Genomic DNA, 27,391 nt, shown 5'->3' with positions numbered 1-27,391 from the left:
TGAATGGCGGAGCAGGCTCGAGGGGCCAGATGGCCTACTCCTGCTCCTAGTTCTTATGTTCTTATGTTCTTATGTGTCTGCTGTCCTTGCCCTTTGAAGTGGTAAGGATTGTGTATTTGGAAAGTGCTGTGGAAGAAGGCCTGATGAGTTGCTGCAGTGCATCTTATAGATGGTGCACAATGCTGCCACTGTGCACTGTGATGGAGGAAGTAACTGGGGCTGTGGATGGGATATTAATGGCAGGTGGAGAGTATTCCATCACACTCCCAATTTGTACTTTGTCAATAATGGATAGACTTTGGGGTGTAAAGAGCGAGTCACTCACTGCAGACTTCCCAACCTCTGACCTGCCCTTGTAGCAACAATATTTATGTGGGCTGGTCCAGTTAGGTTTCTGGTCAATTGTGTCCCTCAGGATTTTGATGTTCGGAGATTGAACAATGATGTGAATGCCAGGAAGAGATAATTAGGCTCTTTCTTGTTGGAGATGGCTATAGCCAGGCACTTGTGTGGCATAGCCTGAATGTCCAGGGCTTGCTGCGCAAGTGGGCTTGGACTGTTCTGAAGTATTGTGAATGGTGCTGATCATTGCGCAGCTATCAGCAAACACCCCTACTTCTGACCTTATGTTGGAGGGAAGGTCATTGGTAAAGTATCTGAAGATGGTTGGGCTGAAGATATGACCCTGAAGATTTCCCACAGCAACTTCCTGGGACGGAGATAAGTGACCTTCAGTAACCACCACCTTCACCTGTGCTAGGTATAACTCCAACCTGTGGAGAGTTCCCCCCGATTCCCATTGACTTCAATTTTACCAGGGCTTCTTAATCCCACATTAGTCCAGTACTGCTTCAATGTCAAGGGCAGTCACACTCACCTTACCTCTGGAATTAAGCAGTTTTGTGTGCGCCTAGACCAGGGGTGGGTAAACTACGGCCCGCCAAAGGTATTTCTGCGGCCCACCAAGTCATTAAAAAAAAAAAAACTTTTTTTTTTTAAGGTTAATTGGGGGGGGGGGGGGGGGGGGGGGGGGGGGGGGGCTGTTGGGTTACTTACTGGTATAGGGTGGATACGTTGACTTGAGTAGGGTGATCATTGCTCGGCACAACGTCGAGGGCCGAAGGGCCTGTTCTGTGCTGTACTGTTCTATGTTCTATATGAGGCGCCCAGAATCATAACCGGGTGAAGTAATTATTTTACTTAATATACTATGCGGCCCTTTGTGAATTGTGAATTTCTGAATGTGGCCCTTGCACGGAAAAGTTTGCCCACCCCTGGCCTAGACCAAGGCTGTTATGAGGTCAGGGGCTGAATGTCCGGGACGGAGCATCAGTGAGGAAGTTACATTAGCGTGAGGGTATGGTCTAAGGAAAGAATCCAAATCCATGCTTGCAACCAAATAGTTAACAGTTTTCAAAAGAAGTCTGAAAAGATCATGAGAAAGTAAAAGCACTTGAATAAATGTCGAGAAAGTTAGAAAGGAATTTATCAACAAAGCATTGGAAACAAAGAAGCCATCCCACAGGCTGGCCTTGGCTAAGCAGTATCCTGGCAGTGAAACGGGAAGAAAAGGAACAACACAATCCTACCCTTCCCTCTTCTCTTGGCTTCCATCTTCCTTCGCCTTCTCCTCTCCCACAGCTAACAATGTCCATTATCACTGAGACAATGATAGCAGCTCCTACCATTCCCCCAACTCACACACACACATACTGGGGCACGTGACAAAGAATTGGCAGTCCCTTCCCTCATTTCCCCCACTGACATTCCTTTCCTACTGTAAGTCATTTGAAAACTCTGATTGTTAGGAACCCATTGTAACCTTTGTTCCTCCTCATGTTGCTGAAGAAGGGTTTTTAATAAAATATATTTTATTCATAAAATTTGTAAAAGTACAATGCACAACAGTTTACTTGATTAAAAATATACAATGCAGTCTTTCAATACAATAAATGGCACTCTGAGGTACCTCACTACATTTCCAGTTACAGGTTACATTTACAATATACATTTCATGCCCAACATACCCTGGTGTATATAGCCGAGGGCTTTCTACACACATTCCAACCGCTCAGTGTACTGTGACCCTTAGACTGTGGCCTTTGCCCATTGAACCTTTGTGCGCTGCCCCAAGCTTGAGTGCGTCCATCAGCACATGGTCTTGAACCTTGTAATGTGCCAGTTTGTAACATTGAGTCTTTGTACTGGAAGGCCAACAAGGCAGACCAAAGGGCGAGCTGATGATCCTCCACCAGCGATTGATGTTTGTCTCTGTATATGTCCTGGGAACAGCCCATAAAGCCTGCGTTATGGAGCTACTTATAATAATATAATGATCTTTTATTGTCACAAGTAGGCTCACATTAACACTGCAATTAAGTTATTGTGAAAAGCCCCTAGTCGCCACACTCCGGCGCCTGTTCGGGTACACAGAGGGAGAATTCAGAATGTCCAAATTACCTAACAACACGTCTTTTGGGACTTGTGGGAGGAAACCAGAGCACCCAGAGGAAACTCACGCAGTCACAGGGAGAACATGCAGACTCCACCCACACACAGTGACCCAAGCCAGGAATCGAACCTGGGAACCTGGCGCTGCAAAGCAATAGTGCTAATCACTGTGCTACCATGCCGCCCTAACTCCTGAGATAGGCCTCAAACTGAAGCAAGAAATTTCCCAACTTGGGAGACCCACTCAGTAGAAAGTGCCTTGTCAGACCCACTTTCCATTCCGTGAGCGGGTACAGGGTTAGAGACGGGCCTACCACCCTCAGAAGCAGGTCCAAGGCATCCACAGGGCTGGACAAGTGCTAAGGCTGGCTGGTTAAAATAGTGTTCTTCAAACTTTTTTTCCGGGAACCCATTTTTACCAACCGGCCAACCTTCGGGACCCAACCCGGCCGACCTTCGCGACCCACGCCAACCAACCTTCATGACCCACGCCAGCCGACCTGAGCGACACGCCATTTTCTCTTACCTTGTTTGCTGCTGACAAAAATGGAGGAAATGGTTTGGGTCCCTTTGGCCCTCGTACACTCTCCTCCAATGGAACCTGTTGGATGAAGGTGAAGCCTTCCGGTGTCGGAAAGTATGGCGTCTCCATCTGTCCAAAGTTCTAAATTTTTTTCCTGTAAAATTTTATCAAATAAACCCCGCCCCCAAACTTGTGAAAAAAAATAAAATGAATAAAATAAATGAAAAAAATGAATAAAACCTCCCCGAACTTGTGAAAAAAAAAATAAAATGAATAAAATAAATGAAAAAAAATGAATAAAACCGCCCCGAACTTGTGAAAAAAAAATAAAATGAATAAAATAAATGAAAAAAATGAATAAACCCACCCCCCAAACTTGTAAAAAAAATAAAAAGAATAAAATAAATGAATAAAATACAAATTAAATGAATTAAATAAATGAGTAAATGAATAAAAACCACTGCAGAACTTGTAAACCAAAATGTTGCAACTGTTTTTAAAAAAGCAGCCGCACTGCGCATGCGTAACCCATGCACATGCGTGCCGATCATCGTCTGCGCATGCACAATGCGGCCGACTTTTTTTTTAACATGTTCACGGCCGCTTGCAGCCGGCGTTATGAAAAGCCGGCTGCTGCGCGGGAATTTGCGCGATCGGGAGTGCTGCGGATAACGGCTCCGCGACCCTCCCGACACCCGCCCGCGACCCACCCGACTTTGAGGTTAAAAGATCACCTTAGTTCTCTGGAACTTTGTTCCAGTTGTTCCATTAAAGGTCCTCTAGTCCTCACCCCTCATAACACATGAACACCCTATCTACTGCCCATGTCATCTCCATGCCACTCATATCCTTCCCGTACCAGCCTCCCCGAACAGGCGCCGGAATGTGGCGACTAGGGGCTTTTCACAGTAACTTCCATTTGAAGCCTACTCCTGACAATAAGCGATTTGCATTTCATTTCATCCTCCATAGAAACTTGTTTTCCACACACCACATGGCCCCTTGCATCACCATGTCATGTAACCCATGACAATGCATGCTCCCCACCAACCCCAAGGCCCTTGCACCCTCCATGCCAACTCACCCAGTATTCACCATGAGAAGATGAAATAAAGTCATAAATTGTAATACAGCCTTCATTGTATTAGAAAAAAAATCCCTTTCAAACTTTTATAATCTCCTCAATGGCTAATCTCTTAGAAAAGCAAATTTGTATTCGTAACCCCAAACAAAGACAGCTAATCCTTTAATAACCTATTTGAGCTGCCAGTCAAGCTATGAGGCCGGCCAAGTCTCGCTTTCACTTCACCACCACCCCCCCCCCCCCCACCAACACCAAAAAGATGTGCCCCCCCCCCCCCCCCCCCCCCCCCCGCCAACACCAAAAAGATATGGGCCAGAAGTAAGTGCCCCCCTCACACGCTCAGGGTTGGGTCATCCAAAATACAGGAGTTAGTCTTTCTCAGATAATGAGGAGAACCAGAGCTCACCCCATGGTGAGTCATCACTATCCTCTATCCTGCTGAGGAGACCCGCTGACAGTGCCACCCCAGGTCCATCACCCTGCTGTGATGTTAAGATAAACTTTGGAAGGGGAAGGTGGAGCACTGGTCATGCAAAGGGAGACAAAGTTGAAGGGGAGGGGGTTGGCAACATGGGTGATGAGAGGGGGGTCTTTAAGGGTAATGGGAAAGCTTTGTTGAAGCCAAGTTGCATCCTCTTGCCATCGGGTATCCTTGAAGAATTGTGTCTCTTCATTTAGGAGGCTCTTCAAAGTAGGTCTCTTCTGAGCAAGGGTCTCCCAGGTCTTCAGGGAAGGTGGTGGCTTACTGATATTGTCCCTGGACTAGTAATCTAGATGCCCAGAGTACTATGGGGTCCCAGATACAAATCCCGCCACTGCAGATGGTGAAATATAAACTCAATAAAGTATCTGCAATTAAAAGTCTTAACGATGACCATGAAACCATTGTTGATTGTTTAAAAACCCATCTGGTTCACTAATGTCCTTTAGGGAAGGAAATCTGCCATCCTTACCTGGTCTGGCCTATATGTGACTCCAGATCCACAGCAATACGGTTGACTCTTAACTGCCCCGTCAAGGAAAATTAGGGATGGGCAATAAATGCAGGGACACCCACGTCCCATGAATCAATAAAGAAAAAGTGGTTTCTAGTTTTCCTCCACTCCATTAGAATGGACACGTTGAAGATTTTGGGGCATCCTTTTGGTCACGGGATCAGATGTTGATGAAGTCAATCATGTGCTGGAGCTTTGATCATGGATTTCTCCAGGAAGTCTTGAATTTGTCTGTATGTTAGTGGAGTGGCATGGTGGCGCAGTGGTTAGCACTGCTACCTCATGCGCTGAGGACCCAGGATCGATCCTGGCCCCGGGTCACTGTCTATGTGGACATCGCACATTCTTCCCCGTGTATGCATAGGTCTCACCCCCACAACCCAAAGATGTGCAGGATAGGTGGATTCACTATGCAAAATTGCCTCTTAATTGGAAAAAGAAAGAATTGGATACTCTAAACTCTAAATTTATATTTTAAATAAGGACCGAGTGTTAGTGATGACAAGCTGGTGGTCCTGGTGGTGAGCAGGAGAACCCCAATGGATTTGCAATTCCCAACTCCTTCCTTTCCAATGGTTCCTTTCCAATTTGGGAGTCCTTTCCAACCCTGGCGTTAAAGTCCCTGAGAGGATGATCTTATCTTCCTTCGGCATGTCGAAGGGTATGGTATCCAGAGTGGAGTAAGAGCCTTTGTTGGGCTCATGATTGGCATCAAGGGTTGGGGTGTAGGCACTCAGGACCGTTGCCTGCTTGGCAAGTTGTAGACGGAGCATCATGAGGTGCTCGTTGATGCTGACAGGGAGCTCAGAGAGTCAGTTGAGAAGTTTGTTCTTGATGGCCCATGTTCCCTGAGCTGATCCTCAGGTTTTCTTTTCCAGCAGAAGGTGTAACCACTGCCATCTTCCCTCAACTGCCCTTCGCCTGCTTTTCGGATCTCTTGCAAGGAAGTAACTTCAATGTTGAAGTGCCTGAGTTCACAGGCATCAAGAGCAGTTCTCCATTCCGGTCGATTGTTTTAAGAGAATCATATAGTGCAGAAGGAGGCCATTCGGCCCATTGAGCCTGCACCGGCACTCCAAAAGAGCACCCTACCTAGGCCCATGCCCATACCCTAATCCAGTAACCCCACCTAAACCTTTGGACACTAAGGGCAATTTAGCATGGCTAATCCACAGCAATGCGGACTGTGGACTGTGGAAGGAAACCAGAGCATCATGGAGAAAATGCAAACTCCACACAGACAGTCACCCAAGGCCAGAATTGAACCCGGGTCCCTGGCACTGTGAGGCAGCAGTGATAACCACCGTGCTGTCCATTGCTCATTATCCATAAGGGTTCGCACATTCCAGGTTCTAAAATTCAGTTTCACTTTGATTTTCTAACCGCAGGTACGGGGGCTGGTTTAGCTCACAAGGCTAAATCGCTGGCTTTTAAAGCAGGCCAGCAGCACGGTTCGATTCCCGTACCAGCCTCCCCGGACAGGCGCCGGAATGTGGCGACTAGGGGCTTTTCACAGTAACTTCATTGAAGCCTACTCGTGACAATAAGCGATTTTCAATTCATTTTCATGAGTCTGTTGGGTGCAGTTTTCCAACCAGGGTAAGGAACAAACTATTTCTAGGGCACCTTTTTGAGCCTTTCCCCATGAGGGGGATGAGCTGAGTGGATCCTGAAGAGAGATGCTCAGTCATGAAGAAAGCTGCCGAAACGCTCTCCTGTGCCTATGCCAAGAGTGAGAGGATTGAAGCAAACTCAACCTCCTTTGTGCCAGTCTGAAGCTAAGGACTTAGACCCAAGGTCCTGTCGCCATTACCTCTCACCGATCACCGCAGATCTTGTCTGTGTGGGGGTTGGTTTCCTCCAGGTAGACGCTTGGTGCAGGACATCTTTAATGTGGGTTTGCTGTTGCACATCAGCAGACACATGGTCCTTGATAGAGGGTAGGTCCAGTTCCAGTGACAAGGGAACCTCGATGACTGGGGATCTTCCTGCTGCTGCAGTCTTCATCCGCTGTTTACAGCATATGGGTATATTCCGCCTGATCCACCATTGAGGACTTGTTTTGGATTGCGCTTTGTCTGGTTCCTCTCCTCCAATCTTGAAGTCATGGGTGACCCAGCCAGGACCTTAACACTCCTGACGACATTCCTCTTGGGATCAGTGGAACATTACTTGGATTGCCACCTTGCCAGTGTGAAATAATTGACGTCGGATTGTCCCTAAAATTCTTGGTACTGTATATGTTCTCAAACTTGCCACTAGGGGGAGCAGTATTGCTTTACGTCCTTACACCGAGAAAGGGAAGCTCAGGGTCGGGATTCTCCGATCCCCCGCCGGGTCGGAGAATCGCCGGGGGGGGCGCGAGAAACGCGCCATGCCGCTCCGACTCCGGCCTGCCAATTCTCGGGCGCCCCCAGGACAGCCGCCACGCCGGTTGGGTGCTGTTGAAAGCGCCCCCCCGGCGACTCTCCACGCCTCGGCGGGCCAAGTGCCCACCAAGTTCGGCCGAGTCCCGCCGGCGTAGGTTACGTATGGTCCTACGTGGCGGACCTTCGGAGTTCTGGCTGCGGGAGCCGTCCTGGTGGGGGGGGAGCGGGGGGGGGATCCGACTCTGGGGGGGACCTCCACAGTGGCCTGACCCGTGATCGGGGCCTACCAATCGGCGGGTGGGCCATTTCCATGGGGGGGCCTATTGTCATGTGAGGGTGCCTTTTAAGAATTGTATGTTTAAGAAATGTACCTTTAAGAAATAAGGTTGATCATATTACTGAAGTGATGTCACGGGGGGGGGGGGGAGCTGAGCTCACTTCTGCTTTTTGGGAGTTTTAGTTTCAGTTTGAAGAAAGATTGGCTGTGGCTGTGAGCTGCATTGCTGGTGATCTCTGCCATGAAGGACTATCTCTTAATCCTTTGGTGAAATAGGAATTGTGAAAAGGTCTCAGTACTGAATATAAATCTGATGTGCTTCTGTTTGAAGGATTTGTTAAGTCTTTTGGACGTGTAAAGGAACAGTTTGCAGGATTGTGTAGTGTTGTATTATTTTTGGGGTTATCTTTGAAGTAAGGGGTATTAAGAGATCCAATGGTTATTTAAAATGTTAATTTGAGTTCATGGAATAAACGTTGTTTTGTTTTAAAAACCACGTGTCTATAATTGTAATACTACACCTGGGGAACAAGCCATGTGCTTCAAAAGAAACAGTCCATTAAAGGTGGGGGTTGGTTGAACTCCATGATACATTTTGGGGTTCTGAAAACACCTCTCCAAAGGTTTAGGTGGGGTTACTGGATTAGGGTATGGGCATGGGCCTAGGTAGGGTGCTCTTTTGGAGTGCCGGTGGAGGCTCAATGTTCCTCTGTGCCGGACTCCGCCATATTGCCCGGGGGCCAGCGCTCCTTTAGGGCTCCGCCATATTGCCGGGATTCGGGAACCCACGCGCATGCGCAAACTCACGCCGGCTGTGCCATGCACGTGCGAACTAGTGCTGGCCGTGGCGCGCATGCGCGAACTCACGCCGAGCGTGCCATGCACACGCAAGCTAGCGCCGGCCGTGGCGTGCATGCACGAACTCACGCCGGCCGTGGGGCGCCGGCGTTCGAGTCCCAGAGCAGCGGACACCATTCCGGCTCCGTACTAGCCCCCTGGGAAGGGGTGAGTACCTGGGCTTGGAGGCCACTTGACGCGGAGTGGCTCGCGCTGCTTTTGACGCTGGCGGAGAATCCCGACCCAGTTATAGGCCAGGCCATACAGATCTTCAGCATGTAAACTGGTCACCACATTCGATCTCTTATCCAGCTCAAGGAATGAAAAATACACAAAAACTAATTCAGTTTGAAACAAATGTGTTATGGGCCAGGGTTTAGAGAACCCCAAAGTGTAGCATGGACTGTCATGTTTCATGGCCATTTTCTGAAGTTCAAACTCTCTCTCTTTATCTTTTTCCTTGATCTGTATCTCCCCTTCTCTTTCTTTTTCCTCTCTATCTCTTTCGTATTCAAGCTGCTTTAATTCTTTCTCATGTTCCATTTGTTTAAGTTGTAACTGAATTTTTGCCATTTCCAATGAGTCAAACTGTATCTCAGGCAACTTTAAATGCTTAGCCACCGCCAGAATCACCTCATCTTTTTGCATTTTGTCAGGTAATGTTAACTGCAATGTTTTTGCCAAATCTAACAGTCTGCTTTTAGTCTCTGCCCGTAAGGTACTGCGTGTGACCATCTCCACCCCCAAAAACTTCAGAGCCTCTGAAAGAGCCATTGTTCCCAACACAATCCCTACTTAACTGAAATACCACACCTGAAAAGCACCCACAATATGCTCACCCCTCACTGTCTTTAAGTTCGTGAATCCAATCCAATATAGACCATTATCCCCCTTGAGCCCCCAATTTGTTATGGGCCGGGGTTTAGAGAACCCCAAAGTGTATCATGGAATTCACCTGACCCACAATTTTTATGAGATTGTGGTATGGGGAGCACACGGCCCACTCTACAGGTGTGGTACAGCAGAAATGGAAAAGTATTTTTAAAAACAAAACAATGTTTATTCTATGAACTCAAGTTAACCTTTTTAAAACATACAGTGAACATCTTAGCAACCATCAATTCAAATACAACCCCCAAAGAATACAACACTAAGTAATCCCTTAAGCTTTCCTTTTAACATCCATAAGACTTAAAACACCTTTTACCAGAAGCACATCAGGTTAAAGTCACTACTGTTATTAGTTTTAAATGACCAGGATCGATTTACAGTCTTTAGATTACAGAGAGAGATTCATAAACATTCTGGCTGTGACTGCAGCTATCCAGCTCTGAAAATAAAACGAAAACACACCCTGCAGCAAACAGCCTAAAACAAAAGTAAAAAGTTGACAGACAGCCCAGCTCCACCCACTCTCTGACATCACTGCATTTCTTAAAGGTACTCTCACTACAGATATTTATATACAAACCCATTCATAAACACGCATTTCTTAAAGGTATTCTCATATGACAGGTGGGATTCCCCATTGCTCGACACCGATATCGTAATTGGCGATCGGGCGGAGAATCCCTTTTGATGCCGAAATCGGGGCAGTACCTTTTTTCAGAATCTCCGCCCCCTCCATAACGGCGTTGTTGGGAGTACGAAGCACGCTGTTGGGACGGCCTCGGGACGTCACCTTAAGGGCCTTCCCCGATGCTCAACCCCCACCCCAATTGGATGACTTCCCAATGGTGCGAGACATATGTGCTCTGAACTTTCATCAACCTCGAGTGGCAGCTGCAGACTGTGTCCAGTGCCGCCACAGTACTCGGGGGAAGGGGGGGAGCCGCTGCGCTGGCGGGGGGCACTATCTGGCAGGTCTGGGAGGGGGGCACTATCTGGCAGGGGGGCACTATCTGGCAGGTCTGGGAGGGGGGCACTATCTGGCAGGTCTGGGAGGGGGGCACTATCTGGCAGGTCTGGTCCGCGCAAGCCGGGATGTGGTACGGCGCGTCCGCTGCAGGTCGCCGCCGTCCGCATTCGCGGCCACGGACCCGGTAGTTCTCCGGCTGTTTATGTCGGGAATGCCGGGAGTTTTACGTGGCACGGCTGCTAGATCCCACCAGGCGGAGTATCGGTGCGGGGGCGGCGCCGACCTTTTCACCGTAAAACTAGACACGTCCACCGGACATAGCCTCAAAATTGGAGAATCCAGCCCATGGGATTGGATTCTTCGCTGTCGCGAAGGTTACACAGGCAGCGCACCGACGCCCGGGAATTTCCCGCTGGATTCCCGCTGCCGGCAGGGGGCAGGCCGCACCAGAAAATGGGACGGGAAATCCTGCCCATGGTTCTGCTGCTTTTATCCATTGTATATTTTCACATAAGTCATATAAGTTTTATAGTGAATATTATTTATTTTGATCTTCTTGCTTCTGATCAGGTGCCAGTCAAAGCACTGGGAGGAAAGCTGTATGTTCGGATCTCCATACACATCTACAATGAACTGAAGCAGTACCAAAAACTTGCAGATGCAATTGAAGAAATGACGCAAGAGGAAGCAAGATAGTCAAGGCACTTGTCCTTCAGATTCCTGGCTAAATGTGGTCTTACTACTATACTTCTGATTCCACTATACTTTAATTTACTATTGATGATACTGAGAAAAGTCAGTTTTGTTTTGATTGTTCTACTCGTTGAGATTCAAGACAAGAACAACATTCCATTGAATGATTCTCCAATCATGTTGCAGATTAATGGAATAAATGAGAATTGTGAAAATTGGATGCAAACCATAGCATTGCCGTATTTAGAATCTGTTAGAATCATAGAACTTACAGTGCAAAAGGAGGCCATTCAGCCCATCAAGTCTACAACAGCCCCCAGAAAGAACACCCTACTTATTCCCACGCCTCCACCCTATCCCTGGAACCCAGTAACCCGACCCAACCTTTTTGGATACTAAGGGGCAATTCAGCATGGCCAATCCACCTAACCCGCACATCTTTGGACTGTGGGAGGAAACCGGAGCACCTGGAGGAAACCCACACATGGGGCGAATGTGCAAACTCCTCACAGATAGTGACCCGAGGTCTGAATTGGACTCAGGTCCCTGGAGCCATGAGACAGCAGTGCTAACCACTGTGCAACAGTGCCATCCCAAAGTTGTTAGACATTCCACTGCTGCCAATGGTAGTTTAGCCATAAAGGCCATCAAAGGTGAAGTTGCATGTATTATACAAAGTGTCTGCATTTTCTGCCTTGGATGCTTTGTATTAATAAACAGTGTTAAAAGGTCTAAAGCTAGTTTTCGTCTTTGATTGACATCTGGTTTATGTGGATAGCTGTGCTTCTTTTAGAGTCACTGGTCTACAAAATGTAACATATTGGCTATTTCTGGTATTGGGCATCAGGCTTCTTTGTTATAGACTTGGAGTGGTGTATCCTGTCAACAAGAAAGAGAGGAGTGAAGGAAAATTGAGTCACTGCAAGATCCACAACAACCATCACGCAAGAGAGTCCACTTGGGGATGGAGTGGGGGGGGGGGGGGGGGGGGGGGGGTGAGAGGGGAGCTTTCCCCTGAGCCAGAGCCAATGTGCTGATGTGTGTGTCAATGTTTTATTTTATTAATTCATGGGATGTGGGCATCGCTGGTTGGGCCAGCATTTATTGGCCATCCAAGATTCAACCACATTGCTGTGGATCTGGAGTCACATGTAGGTCGGACCAGGTAAGGACGGCAGATTTCCTCCTCAAGGAGAAGGAATTTTATCCATATGCTTAAGCAAATTTAATTAAGGGCAAAAAATAAAACATAGCTACTGCAAAACGTATTAATGAATTAAAAGCAGTGAGCATTAATTAATTAATCACACACCTACAGGGAGAGCAGGCTGGGACTATTTTTAACTTGACTTTCTCTGGAGCTGCATAAATTATCAAAAATGATGAAGGAAGATTTTGGGTTAGGGTTTTAAACTAAGTTGAAAGGCCTGAATAAAAACACCAAATTCAAACTTCTTTATTGATATTTAGATTTTTATACTTCCTCTATGTGTTATATATGAACCATTTGTGTGGGTATTTATAATCTTAGCATTAAAGCTGCAGGGTGTAGGAAAGCTGAGACGCTTTACAAGCAGGTTGAAGCAGTGGTGACATTGAAGGACTGGGAGGAATAGTCGTATTAGACTCAGAAGGACATGACAGGATGTTGCTAATGACCTAAGGTTCTGTGAGAATCTTCCAAGGGTATGGTTCAGTTCCATTCATACTCCATTGCAAAACCCTTTAGACTTTGAGATAAGTGCAGTAGGGAGCTGTGAGCCAGTACATCAACAAATAAGTCAGCCACAGCCACACAATTGATGCTGTGAGGAATTCATTAAGTTCACATTAAAAGTTGTCAGGTGACACCTTTAACTCAGCCTTTTACAAACATGTCAGTACAAAACACCTTGGGCGGGATTCTCCGTTGACCGACAGCAAAATCGCGAATCGCAATTGGGCGGAGAACTGGTTCCGACGCCAAAATTGCGTCGGGTGCCGATGTGACGCCAAATCGCAATTCTCCGTCACCTCTACGGCGGCGTCAATGTACCGGAACGTACGTACAGTATACACCGTTTGCTTGTCATTAGCGGGCCTGACTCGGTATTCTCTGGGGCTTCTCATCCTCCAACGGGCCAAGTTCCCGACGGCGTGGTTCACTTGTGCTTTTAAGAATCGTGAACCTGGCGTTGTGGCTGATGAGGGAGAGAGAGGAGATAGGACGTAGAGAGAAGCAACTGCGGACTGCCGGGCTGGACACTGGTTGGGTTGGCTGAGGTGGGTAGTACCCTACCAGGGCCAGTAGGGGTGTGGAGGGGAGTTGATCGGGGAGGACAAGTGGTCGGGGTAACCCCCCAAGGGACTGGGAAGGTGTCCAGGCATGGGCCACCATTATGAAAAATGAAATGAAAATCACTTATTGTCACAAGTAGGCTTCAAATGAAGTAACTGTGAAAAGCCCCTAGTCGCCACATTCCGGCACCTGTTCAGGGACGCTGTTACGGGAATTGAACCGTGCTGCTGGCCTGCTTGGTCTGCTTTCAAAGCCAGTGATTTAGCCCTGTGCTAAACAGCCCCTATTACCCATTACCGCAGCCACCTTGCTATGCACACCACAGACCGCTCACCTTGACTCCTGCCTCTGCAGATTGACCCCAGTGCCCCCCCCCTCCCCTCACCACCACCACCACGACACCCCACTCTCCGCCCCACAGTAGCCCCTATGGGGCCGCGGAGCATACCCTTGGTGAGTGCAGTGCCAGCCGATGGTAGCCCAGACATCAGGATGGGCGCCAGAGTCAAGGCCCCCATGGTGCTGGCCACCAATAGGGCCAGGGGTGCAGAGATGGGTGGGGGACACATGCAGGCAGAGCCCGCGGTGCCAACCGGGGCCACGGTGTAGCCAAATGGACTTGGTTGGGCACAAGGGTACGAGCCATTCTAACATGTCGGCCTTTCAACTCCTGCAGTTAGCCTTTCTGCGAGTTGCCGCAGACCTGGGGGATGCACTGCAGCTGAATGAGCTGGAGCTGCTCGAGGAGGAGGAAGCTGCAGCAGCAGAGTGGGCACCCGCGGATCATGCAGCAGCGGAGCATGCCACCGAGGGTCAGGTGGCAGCCGCCCAGGATGGAGAGCCGGCCGCCCAACAGGCCAAGGAGGTGCCGCATGAGGCCTCGCATGTACCGGCACCGCCTATCATTCGAGGACTTGCTGGATCAGGCATGTCGTTGAATACTCCGGCTCAGCAGGGAGACAATGCGACATTACTGCCAGATGATGGCACATATGGCACCGCGGTGGTATGAGAGAGGACACCCAATCCCAGTAGCCGAGTGGGGACCTGTCTGAGATCTCACAGACCTCGGTGCACAGAGGTCCTATATGCCCAGGTGGCTCAATACATCCACTTCAGTGTGAACCAGGCCGACTAAGCTCCCCGGGTGGCGGGGTTCGCCTCCATCGCCAATATGCACCGATCCAGGGGCTGATTGACGGGATGCATGTTCCCCGACGAGCACCTGCAGATGCCCGGCCGCCAACCAAAAAGGGGCACCACTCAATGAAGGTGCAGCTGATATGTGACCATCCCATCATTCACCTCTGCACCTGATACACAAGCAGTGTTCAAGACGCCTTCATCCTGGCACACTCAACGATTCCTGACATGTTCGAGACGCACACTGCTCCCCCCCCCCCCCCTCCCCCCCGTCCCGTCGCCATCAGCTCCTGGGCGACAGGAGTTATCCACTGCGGTCGTGGCTGATGACACCTATCTGGAGGCCACAGACGGAGAACCGCTACAATGTAGCCCATACTGCAACCAGGAGTGTGATCGAGCAGTGCTTCGTGCTCCTTAAGATGTGGTTCAGGTGCCGAGGCGATGTGGTCCGAGGCGCTGCAATGTTCTGGCACTTCCCTTGCAGGAGTCACCAGCACGGGCCCCATCACCTTCTCCTTCCTCGGGGTGTCCGATAGCCCCGGGCTACTCCGCGGGAAGGGGGTGAGAGGGGAGCTTTCCCCTGAGGCTTCCCTGCCATCTGGCACTGCCAGGCCTGGAGGCCCACGCCCACGGCTATGGAGCACAGGTGTGGACTGATGTGTTGGGTATGCTGGGTCTGTGATGACTGCGTTTACCAGAGAAGTGAGAAGAGACAGGCTACCAACACTTGTAATAGTACAACTCTATTTTATTTAACTAAGAGCTGTTAAACATACTTGCACTGTGGGTCGACACTATGTTAGATTGACTGAAGACCTATGCCTAACCTGACCAGCCTATACTGCTAGCACATGGTGGATGTTTGTGCTACTGACTGCGACCTCGGTCTGTCTCAGAGGCTGCATCCCAAATGAGCGGGAAAACTAGTGCCCTCTGGCTTTATAGTGACCGTGTGCTGTCTGGTGATTGGCTGCTGTGTTGTATGTGTTGATTGGTCTTTCAGTGTGTCAGTCAGCGTGTGTCTCTGCACCATCATATACTGATGTGTATATTATGACATGGACCATCTCCATCTGGGACTGTGCCACCACCTTCTGGGTTTGTGTCTCATCAGCCAGTGACTGAGCCATCTGCCTCTGGAACTGGGCCTTAGTCTGTGTTATTGCCACGTCGGCCAGCGGCTGGGCAATGCTGCCAACATTCCCAGCCATGGCATGCTGTGACTGTGACACACTCAAGAGTGTCGCTATGATGTCCAGGTGGCTCAGGCACATGGGGCGCGATTCTCCGCTCCCCACGCCAGGTGGGAGAATCGCGGGAGGGCCGCTCTGGCACCCCTCGCGATTCTCCCCGCCTGCTCGGAGAATCGATTGCTCACCGTTTTTCACGGCGACTGGCGATTCTCCAGACCGGATGGGCCGAGTGGCCTGACGACACCGATGGGTTCACGCCGGCGGCAACCACACCTGGTCGCTGCCGGTGTGAACATCGCGCGAAAGGTGAGTTTGGGGCCTGTGGGGGGCGGCGAGGGTATTGAGCACCACGGCCGTGCTCGGGAGGGGATTGGCCCGCGATCGGTGCCCACCGATCGTCGGGCCGGCGTCTCAAAGGGACGCACTCTTTCCCCTCCGCCGCCCCGCAAGATCAAGCCGCCACGTCTTGCGGGGCTGCGGAGGGGAAGACGGCAACCGCGCATGCGCGGCTGACGTCACTAAGGCGCCGCCGGCCGCGTCATTATTGGCGCCCCCGCCTTGACGCCAGCGTCAAGGCCCGGCGGCCGAGCTTCACAAAACGCCGCTCCTAGCCCCCTCGGGGGGGGGGGGGGGGGGGGGGTTGGGGGGAGAATAGGGGGCGAGGAGCGGCCTCCGACGCCGTCTTGAAACACTCTGGGTTTCACGACAGCATCGGCCATTGCAGAGAATTTCGCCCATGGTTTCCTGTGAGAGGGCAACCCTGCCCTGGTCCTCGTCCAGCATTTGCACAGAATGCCCCTGGCTTTGGACATGCTGATCCATAGCCAAAACTGTCGCCTCCATTGCCTCTTCCACGGACACTACCCATACGATGTTGGCCTGGGTGGCACGTATGGTTGGCACCACCTTCTGCTGCTGCACATATTTGGACTCCTCCAACTGTGCCTACAGGTGCTGGATGCTCGTCGACAAGCTTCATGTAGTCCCTGGCTCTGTGACTGCATCTCCACGATTGATGGGACTGTCCGTTCCAGAAGCCTAAAACCCGTCTAGACGGCAGCTCGTCTGTGGGGTCGACCAGCTGTCCAACCATCCGCGACCTCGGGTGTTCCTACCTCCACCTGCTGTACTGAAGCATCTGTGTGGAGGGCACCAGATAGTGTCCCAGGAGCCGATTCACTAATGTACCCAACCGAGGTGATAGTCTCTGGGATGGTGGAGGGTGTTGGAGACAGGTATGACAGAAAGTCGGCGTTGTCCTCCAGCTAGTGCTCCAGGGTCTCCTGAGTCTCGGGTGGAGGGCTGGTGTCCGAGCTGCTCTCCTGGCCACTGCACGGCTCACGGGGGTCTCCGGCTGTGGCACTGGCGGGGGGGGGGGGGGGGGGGGGGGGGGGGGGGGGGGGGGGGAAGACAGATGGACCCTCCCCAGCACCAGCAGATCCTGTAAGACACAAGACAAGATGCATGATTGAACCATGAGCCGGGGGTGGTGGTGGAGGTGGTGTGAGGGCGAGCGTGTAGGTGGGAGTAGGGGGTAGTGGCGTGAGGGTGGTGTATGGTCAGGGTGTGTGGCGAGGATGGTGTGGCGCTGGAGCGGACATTGACACACATATCATGAGGAACCGGAACTCCAGCTCGGTGACCTCCCTTTCCTCCGGGCAGCCGCCGACGTCCAGGGCCCCCTGCTCTGCCATAGTTACGGGACACAAGTCCCGCGGTCCCCCTCCTGCCTTCTCCTGCTCCCGGTGGTTAGGTGTGGTCTTCACCTGGGAGAGTACAGGTGGGACACAGATTATCACAGTATTCGACAGCCCAGGGGGTGGGTTGCTGGTGGCTTCAGTGGCCAGGGCACCTGGCCATGGCGGCCAGTATGGGTGCTGGCATGAAGTGCAGGGTGGGGGTTGGGCTGCCTTCTGGGTGGGGGTGTGTGTGTCAGGTTATGGGGGTTACTGCCAGGGGCACAGTGCTGCCTACTCACCCTTGCCACCCTGAAGAGGCACTGCTGGCATGTCCGGACGGTGTTGTCCACAGCGTTGACGGCCTCTGCCACCTGAGCCCTGACACGGCGAACAGCAGTGGCTGGCAGCCTCCTTCCCGGGCCGGGGTACATGTTCATCCTCCACCACATCCAAAAGGGTCTCCAGTTCAACATCAATAAATCTTGGGGTTGGAGAGGCTTGGTGCGAGGTGGGGAGGAACATAGGGTGTTGTTGTATGCCGATGACCTGTTACTGTATGTGGCGGACCCGGTGGGAGGGATGACGGGGATGATGGAGCTGCTAGCTGAGTTCGGGACCTTTTCAGGTTATAAATTAAATTTAGGCAAGAGCGAGGTGTTTGTGGTGCACCCTGGAGACCAGGAGGAAGGAATTGGTAGGCTTCCGCTTAGGAGGGCAGGGGAGAGCTTTAGGTACCTGGGGGTGCAGGTGGCCAGGGACTGGGGGACTCTTCACAAACATAATTTCACCAGGCTTGTGGATCAGATGGAGGAGGAGTTCAGGAGGTGGGACATGCTGCCATTATCATTGGCGGGGAGGGTACAGTCCGTCAAAATGACGGTGCTTCCGAGGTTCTTGTTCCTCTTTCAGTGCCTGCCCATCTTTATCCCCAGGGCCTTCTTTAGGAGAGTGACTAGCAGTATTTTGAGCTTTGTGTGGGCGCATGGGACTCCCGAGAGTGAAGAGGGTGTTCCTGGAGCGAGGGAGGGATAGAGGCGGACTGGCGCTGCCCAACCTTCTGGGGTACTATTGGGCGGCCAATGTGTCAATGGTGCGTAAATGGGTGATGGAGGGGGGAGGGGCGGCGTGGAAAAGAATGGAGATGGCGTCATGTAGAGGTACGAGCCTGGGTGCCATGGTAACGGTGCCGTTGCCGCTCTCCCCTAAGAGGTTTACCACGAGCCCGGTGGTGGCGGCGACCCTAAGAATCTGGGGACAGTGGAGGCGGCATAGGGGGGAAACAGGGGGCTCGATGGAGGCTCCACTGGGTGGCAACCATCGGTTCATCCCGGGGAACAAGGATGGGGGATTTAGGAGGTGGCAAAGGGCGGGCATCAGCAAATTGAGGGACCTGTTTATTGGCGGGAGGTTTGCGGGCCTGGGGGAACTGGAAGATAAATTTGGCCTTCCCCAAGGGAACATGTTCAGATACTTCCAGGTGAAGGCGTTTGCTAGGCGACAGGTAGAGGGATTCCCTTTGCTGCCCTTGCGGGGGACGATGGACAGAATTCTTTCGGGGGTATGGGTCGGAGAGGGGAAGGTGTCTGACATCTATAAGGTAATGCAGGAGGTGGAGGAGTCGTCAGTGGAGGAGCTGAAGGCTAAATGGGAGGGGGAACTTGGGTAGCAGATAGAGGACGGAACTTGGTCGGATGCCTTGAAGAGAGTCAACTCTTCCTCCTCATGTGCGAGGCTTAGTCTCATCCAATTTAAGGTGCTGCACCGGGCCCACATGTCCGGGACTAGGATGAGTAGGTTCTTTGGGGGTGAGGACAGGTGCACCAGATGTTCGGGGAGTCCAGCGAACCACGCCCATATGTTCTGGGCATGCCCGGCACTGGAAGAATTCTGGAAGGGGGTGGCGGGGACGGTGTCGAGGGTGGTTGGATCCCAGGTCAAACCAGGGTGGGGACTCGCGATTTTTGGGGTTGGGGTGGAGCCGGAAGTGCAGGAGGCGAAAGAGGCCGGTGTCCTGGCCTTTGCGTCCCTAGTAGCCCATCGAAGGATTCTGATACAGTGGAAGGATGCAAGGCCCCCAAGCGTGGAGACCTGGATCAGTGACATGGCGGGATTTATAAAACTGGAAAGGGTCAAATTTGCCCTGAGAGGATCAATACAAGGGTTCTATAAACGATGGCAGCCTTTTCTGGACTTCCTGGCTCAGAGATAGGTAACTGGGTCAATAGCAGCAGCAACCCGGGGGGGGGGGGGGGGGGTGGGGGGGGGGTGCATTATTGTAGTGTCTATTCTGTAACTTTATATTGTGTTAATTTGCGTTGTTGTTAAAATGCTGTGTTGTTCATGGAGGTGGGGTGAATGTTTATGATTGTTAATATTATTGTTAATATTATTGTTATTTTTGGTATTTTACTAAGGTGCGTTATTGTTGTATAAATTCAAAATTTTTCAATAAAAATTATTTCAAAAAAAAATAATAAATCTTGGGGCTGCTCTCCTGTTTGCTGGGATGGTGTTTGTGGGGAGCAAAGTGTTTATATGTGGCTGCAGCTTGTCAGCTGAGTGTCAATCACGAAACCGGCGAATCCGGCACCCTATTGGGACGGCCTCATGACGTCACCTGAAGGCCCTCCCCCGATGTTTTGCCCCTGATGGGCCGAGTTCCCGATGTGTGCTCTGGGTTTTTGTCAACCTCATGTGGTGGCTGCGGACTGTGTCCAGTGATGCCACGGTCGAGGAATGGAGCCATTCCGCTGGCCGGGGGGAGCTTCGGCGGGGTCTGGGGGTGGTGAGGTGGGGTACTATCTGGCAGGCCGAAATCCGCCAGCGGCCGGCGCCATGTTTTACGGCGCAACCTCTGCAAGTCTTCGCCATGCGCACGCGCGGCCATGGACCCGGCAATTCTCCAGCCGTTTATGTAGGGAACGCAGCTGCTAGCCTTCCACCGGGCGGAGCATCGATGCGGGGGCGCCGCCGACTTTTTCATCGTATAACTAGACACTTCCTCCGGACATAGCCTCAAAATCGGAGAATCCAGCCCTTAGACTCAGAAAGGAGAATTCCGTCCCTTATCATTGAAAAGTAATTCACATGGAAATGTGCGCCTGGCCAAAATAATGAGATAATCCTTCCACGTAATAAAGCATTAGTGCGACTGTAAGTGAAAAGCGGTGTACAGGTCTGGTTGCCACAATAGAGAAAAGATGTTGCAGCTTCTGTAAGGATATGGGAGAGGGAAGCCACAATGGTTCAAGCGCTGGAGGGCTGGGTTATGTGGAGTGATTCATAAACTTGGCACATTCTCACTGGAAAATAGAGGGGCCCAGAAAGGGGGCTGAAGTGACCTCCTGATCAGGAGTGACCTGAAAGAAACTAGAGAGAGAGAGCGTGTGTTAGTCCGAGATGTGAACCTTAAAGTATTCAGCTGAAAGGCTAGATAGAGGGGACAGAAGGGTGAAAAATAAAGCAGCATCAGCAGGCCCAGCAGGAGGGACAAAACTACAGCAAAGAGCAGAATCATATTTTAAATATTGCAGGAAATAAATTCAAAATGAGCAATAATACATATTAAGTTTAAACAATTTATCGGAGAACAACATTGACTGTCTGGATCTGGGGGCCAGAATCGCAGCGTACACTCTCATCCTTTTACAAACTTGACAGCTAATATTTTCATTAAATCTGTTTGAAAACACAGGGCTGTATTTTACCTGCCTCCTGTCAAGTATGTTTTCGGCAGGGATGGGTGGCACATAAATTCATAAGATATCGGAGCAAAATTAGGGTATTCGGCCTGCCAATATCTGTCCCCCTTTGACCAGTCTCGTCACCCCCGGACCACCCCCACCAGTGCCCCCAGCCTTCACCGAAGCCCCCCCCCCCAACCAGTGGAATGCCCCCCCCCCCCCCCCCCCCCACCCACCCCCAATATTTAGCTGGGGAGGCCGAGGCTATGGCATCGCCTAAAATCTGAGCCGTGTTAAGTCCACAAGGACAACACAAATGAGCAGTGGCGCCAAAATGCCAGTAGGTGGCAATCTCAACACATGCTGTTCAGGAGCATTGTCTCAGAAATTAAAATCTTTAACCTTGGTGTTACCAACATACACCATCTGAAAAGCAACCATACCTGTGCAGATTGAGTTCAAAGATGAAAAAGTGAACATGTTATTTTGCATCTGATGTTGCTCTTCCGAAGTTAGAGAGTTCACAGACTCCTGCTCAATGCAACAAACTTACAAAATAACACAATTAGCCCTTTGTCAGACATATCAGTATTGCATGTTGAGAACCCCAGAAATAATCATCAAAGCACAAGGGTGGGTGTATGAGGGTAACAATAACGAGAGTAAACACATAGCTCAGCATGCTTGCAGCCACAGCTGAGGGGACCCAGACAGAGAAAAAGCATTGACATGCATTGACAAATAGAAAAGGAAAATTGCAATCAACTTTAATTGTGAATAATGTGTTTTCCCTCAGAAAAACTGGTGCCACATCTTTCCATCTTTACTACACTGGTCCTCACCATTTTAAATCCAGAAATTCAACACTTCAGTATCCTTGGTTGCCTGGAGTTGTGAAACGTTAGCAAAGCAATATTTTAGATCAGTTTTCTGGTCTGGGAATATGATTTTTCTTTTCACCTTCCCCACTGGTGACGCCCTTTTATCACAGTTGGCATCTGGCGAGGTTGATGCCCCAGCGGGTGACATGGAGTGAACCCGCTGTACGAGATTTAGGATCTTGCAGGCTTGAGCACCGAGCAAGGAAGCTTTGTTGGACCCTACAATTTCAAAGCGCAGGGTGGCTCTAAAGGAATGATGCGGTACCACAAGCTGGCATGAGCCACTGGCAGCAATGGCATTGCCATTGTAGTCGAGAAGCTGGCAGGCCGATGGAAGGATGGTCGGCTTGACGTGGATGTTATCCAGGCCAGACTGCGAAATGAGGTTGGTTGAAGCGCCGGTTCCCAGCCTGAATCGTCTGCGAGATTTGTTGACTGTAAGGGTGGCACACCACTCGTCGTCCGGATCAATTCTCAGCACTGGGAGGGGCGTGGCCATTTTTGATGAAGGCATCGTATGCTTGGTGATGATGCCCACCCGGAATGGGGATGTGAGATCCTCAGTGTCGGGATCTGGAACCATGTCGGAGTCGGAGTCTAAAACGGGTTGCTGTACTGACCGGACGTTCCTGCGCTGCGGCTGGGATCGCTGTGTGTTGGGCAGTTGAGCAGGTCTGCACAGGGCTGCGTAGTGTCCCAGCTTGCCACACTGGAGACAGCGTCAAGATTTCACGGGACATTGCCGCTTTAAGTGGGCGGAGCCACAGTTGTTGCACGTCATGGCGCCGACGTCAGGACGCTCCGTGCGTCACCGCGCATGCGCGGTGCGGTCAAACATTGTGCGCACCTGCGCAGTTCGGTCCTCGGCCTCGCCATTACCTCGGTCGTTGCGTGCATGCGCAGGAGCCGGGGAAAGGCGTGCAAAATGGCTGCCCTCATCCAGACTCAGACCCTGGAGCTGTTTTACGGCCTGCACCCGCTCCACATTGTGGGGGCCTTGCCGCGCCGTCTCTGCCGCCTTGATATGGGAGTACCGGTTAGTAGCTTGCTCATGTAGGACGCAGGTCTCTATGGCGATGGCGAGGGTGAACTGCTTCACTTTAAGGGGCTGCTGGCGAAGGGGGTCGGAGTGGACCCCGAAAACGATCTGGTCGCGGAGCATGGAGTCGGAAGTGGAGCTGTAGTTGCAGGATTGCGTGAGGATACGGAGATGGGTTAGGAAGGATTGAAAAGGTTCATCCTTACCCTGCAGCCTCTGTTGGAACACGTAGCGTTCAAAACTCTCTTTGACTTCAATGTCACAGTGGCTGTCGAAATTGAGCAGGACTGTTTTGAACTTTGTCTTGTCCTCACCTTCAACAAAGGTGAGGGAATTAAAAATGTGGATAGCGTGGTCCCCGGCCGTAAAGAGGAGGAGAGCAACCTTCCTGGTATCGGAGGCGGCTTCGAGGTCGGTGGCTTCAAGATATAGCTGGAACTTCTGCTTGAAAACCTTCCAGTTTGCACCGAGGTTGCCGGTGATGCGGAGCCGCAGGGGAGGGCGGACGCTGTCCATGTTACCGGATGGCTGATCGCTGGTCAAAGGCAGATTATCTCAAGGTACGTCCATGAAACTCTAACATCACGCACTGGTACCATGATGTGTTGGGTAAGCTGGGTCTGTGAGGACTGTGTTTACTGCAATAGTGAGAGAGACAGGCTTCCAACACTTGAAGAAATACAACTCTATTTTATTGAACTACCAACTGTTAAACATACTTGCACTGTGGGTTGACGCTATGTTGAGTTGACTGGAGACCTGAGGCTAACCTGACCAGACTATCTTGCTACCACATGGTGGATGTTTGTGTTGCTGCTCACGGGCTCTGGCTGTCTCAGAGGCTGGATCCCAAGAGAGCGGGAAAACTAGTGTCCTCTGGCTTTATAATGGCTGTGTCCTGTCTGGTGATTGGCTGCTGTGTTCTGTGTGTCAATCACTGCTTATCTGTACACCATCATATACCTGTGTGTATATTATGACATCTTACACAGTTGGTGGAATCTCTACTTCCTTTCACAGAGAAATATAGGAAATTGGATCAGGAATACACACAACTCTTCCAATCTACTCTAGAAGTCAATATGATCACGTCTGATCTTCTGCCTCACTCCGCCTCCCTGTCTGCTCCCCAGATCCGTTGGTTACCTGAGCGATCAAAGACCTCTATATCAGCCTTAAATATATTTAACGATGGCACAGCCACAATCCTGCGGTGTGGAGAATTCTAAATATTCAGTCTCTAGTCCATAAAACGAGGAGGATACTTGCCAAGGCAAGAACCTGTACTAGAGTCTTATAACGTATCAAAGCTGCTGTGCTGCCGCTACTACATGGTCCTGACTGACCAGGGGATCCTCCCACACTTACCGCCTGCCTTAGGCACATTAGAAGGATTTGTAGGCTGATAATTAACCTGTCTGGTCACATTATGAACACAACATGGATGGCCATCAAGTCCTGGAGTGGGACCTTGGTGCTTAGTGTAGGGACACTACCACTGTGCCACAAGATCTCATCTGCAAAAACTCACAAACCTCTTGCATATTAACCTTTTGTGTGACATCCAATGGTTCCCCTTATCTGCTGGATTAGTTATCTCCTCAAAGAAACTCTAATAAACTTGTCAAACATGAATTCCCGTTCAGAAAACCATCTTGACGTTTTTTGACCATACTATTATATGAGACTTCCTTGGCAATAGATTCCAGTATTTTCCTGGTGACTAATGTTCGGACAACTGGCTTGTAGCTCCTATTTTCCTGATCCCTCCTTTCTTAAATAACGGTGTTACATTTGTGTTTCAGTTCCTCACTCTCTAGTTGCTCACTAGCCCTTTCATTACCCTCTATTTCTGGCATGTAATATGTGTTCCTCATTCCCCATGATCATTTCTCCTGTCCCTACTTCTAAGGACTTTCAAAGGGTTATTTATTTTAAAATCCACTTGCACGCAGCCAAGGGCCGGATTGAGGTACGTTTTACAAATCAATCATTACAAGTAAAATATAAATTACAAAAGATGATCGAGAGAGCAGAATAAAATAGTGCACCAACCATTATAGTCTTTATATTATCAGGGTCCAAAATCTAACAGTTAATAGACTTTGCTGATTGAGTGGAAGAGATATGGCACAGGATTATTCTTAAATCTTGTCGCTTTACATCTTAATTCAGCTAGTTTTTTTGAAATTGTAAAGCTGGTAGTTACTGTGAGACCTGTCTGCAGGTAATAAGTAGTGACGTTTGAAGATCAGCAGCAAAAGAACGGCAGAGTTGATTGTGTCTTTCTCAAGTGTCATTGGACTGTAGCTGCCTGAGTAACCATAGCAATTCTGGCTGAAAATAACTTTGCAACCCGTTTCTGCACATTCTCAATGGCTTTCCATTTGTTGATTTGTGCCCACTTGACCACACAGGTTTAGCTCACTGGGCTAAATCGCTGGCTTTTAAAGCAGACCAAGCGGGCCAGCAGCACGGTTCGATTCCCGTACCAGCCTTCCCGGACAGGCGCCGGAATGTGGCGACTAGGGGCTTTTCACAGTAACTTCATTGAAGCCTACTCGTGACAATAAGCGATTTTCATTTCATTTCAGGTGGCCTGTAGTTCAGTACAGGGCAAATGAATGGTGTAAAAGTGGTTACAAGATCATTGCTTGAGAGGAAGCGGTATTTCAGCTTACAAAGAATGCACAGAATGAAGTTCACAATAGAACTGATTCTATTTTAGAATTGCCTGGTTAAATATATGAACATACAAATCAAATGTAGTAGACCATTCAGCCCCTCAAACCTGTTCCATCATTCAATAAGATCAACTCCACTTGACTGTCTGCTCCCGATAACCTTTGACTCCCTTGTTAGTCAGGAATTGATCAACCTCGCCCTTAAAATCATTTAATGACCCTGCCCCCACCCCTCTCTGGGAAGAGTACCAGAGACCCACAACCCTCTCAGAAGAAGAATTCTCCTCCATCTCTGTCTGTGTTATAAAACTTTGTCCATCTAGTCTCTCCCACAGGGGGAAACACCCTTACAGCAGCCACCCTGTCAACTCCCCTCAGGATCTTACATGTTTCAATAAGGTCACCTCTCAATGTTCTAAACTCCAATGGATACAGACGGAGCCTGTCCAATCTCTCCTCAGAAGATAACCCCCAACCCATCGCAGATATCAGAACCTTCACTGAACTGCTTCTCATACATTTATATCCTTTCTGAAATAGGGAAACCACAATTGTACACAATACTCCAGATGTGACGAGGGAGTGATTTCCTGACTTTTATATTCCATTCCCTCCCAATAAACAACAACATTCCATTTGCCTTCTCAATCACTTGCTGCACTTGCAAAATAATCTTTTGTGATTCATGTATCTGGACACCAGGTTCTCTTGATACCTCAGAGTTCTGAAATCTCTCTCTATTTAGAAAATGTCCTGTTTTTCTATCCTTTCTGCCAAAGTGTACAAGTTCACATTCTTCCACGTTGTACTCCCATCTGCCCAATTTTGCCCACTCAGCTTATCTATATCCCGTCTCAGGTCCCTTATGTCCTCTTGGATTGGATTGGATTTGTTTATTGTCACGTGTACCGAGGTACAGTGAAAAGTACTTTTTTTGCGAGCGGCTTAACAGATCATAAATACATGAAAAGAAAAGGAAATAAAATAAAATACATAATAGGGCAACACAAGGTACACGATGTAACTGCATAAGCACCGGCATCGGATGAAGCATACAGGGGTGTAGTGTTAATGAGGTCAGTCAATAAGAGGGTTATTTAGGAGTCTGGTGACAGTGGGGAAGAAGCTGTTTTTGAGTCTGTTCGTGCGTGTTCTCAGACTTCTGTATCTCCTGCCCGATGGAAGAAGTTGGAAAAGTGAGTAAGCTGGGTGGGAGGGATCCTTGATTATGCTGCCCGCTTTCCCCCGGCAGCGGGAGGTGTAGATGGAGCTAATGGATGGGAGGCAGGTTTGTGTGATGGACTGGGCGGTATTCACGACTCTCTGAAGTTCCTTGCGGTCCTGGGCCGAGCAGTTGCCATACCAGGCTGTGATGCAGCCCGATAGGATGCTTTCTATAGTGCATCTGTAAAAGTTGGTAAGGGTTAATGTGGACATGCCGAATTTCCTTAGTTTCCTGAGGAAGTGTAGGCGCTGTTGTGCTTTCTTGGTGTAGTGTCGACGTGAGTGGACCAGGACAGATTTTTGGAGATGTGCAGCCCTAGGAACTCCACCTCGGCTTCACAACTTATTTTCCTACCTATCTTTGTGTTAGCAGCAAATGTAACAATCATACATTCGGTCACTTCATCTAAGTCATTGCTGTAGATTATACATAGCTCCATTTGTGACACCTTAGCAACCCAGAAATGATCCATTTATGCCTATTCTCAGTTTCCTGT

At 50.0% G+C, this 27,391-nt stretch overlaps 1 protein-coding gene across 5 annotated transcripts in view; it reads left to right on the top strand.

Annotated features, from left to right (window-relative positions):
- The window catches only part of LOC119967096 (probable L-cysteine desulfhydrase, chloroplastic), a 244,358-nt gene extending 232,539 nt beyond the window's left edge, over nucleotides 1–11,819 (top strand). For all 5 annotated transcript variants that reach the window (XM_038799166.1, XM_038799165.1, XM_038799164.1 and 2 more), the window contains one exon: nucleotides 10,965–11,819. In XM_038799166.1, the coding sequence (XP_038655094.1) occupies nucleotides 10,965–11,090 (126 nt within the window). In that variant the 3' untranslated portion in view covers nucleotides 11,091–11,819. The remainder of the gene's footprint in view (nucleotides 1–10,964) is intronic.
- The last annotated feature ends 15,572 nt before the right edge of the window (nucleotides 11,820–27,391 follow it).

Source organism: Scyliorhinus canicula, chromosome 6, assembly GCF_902713615.1.
Source record: "Scyliorhinus canicula chromosome 6, sScyCan1.1, whole genome shotgun sequence".
NCBI lineage: Eukaryota > Metazoa > Chordata > Chondrichthyes > Carcharhiniformes > Scyliorhinidae > Scyliorhinus > Scyliorhinus canicula.
This window is presented reverse-complemented; position numbering and strand designations above follow the sequence as displayed.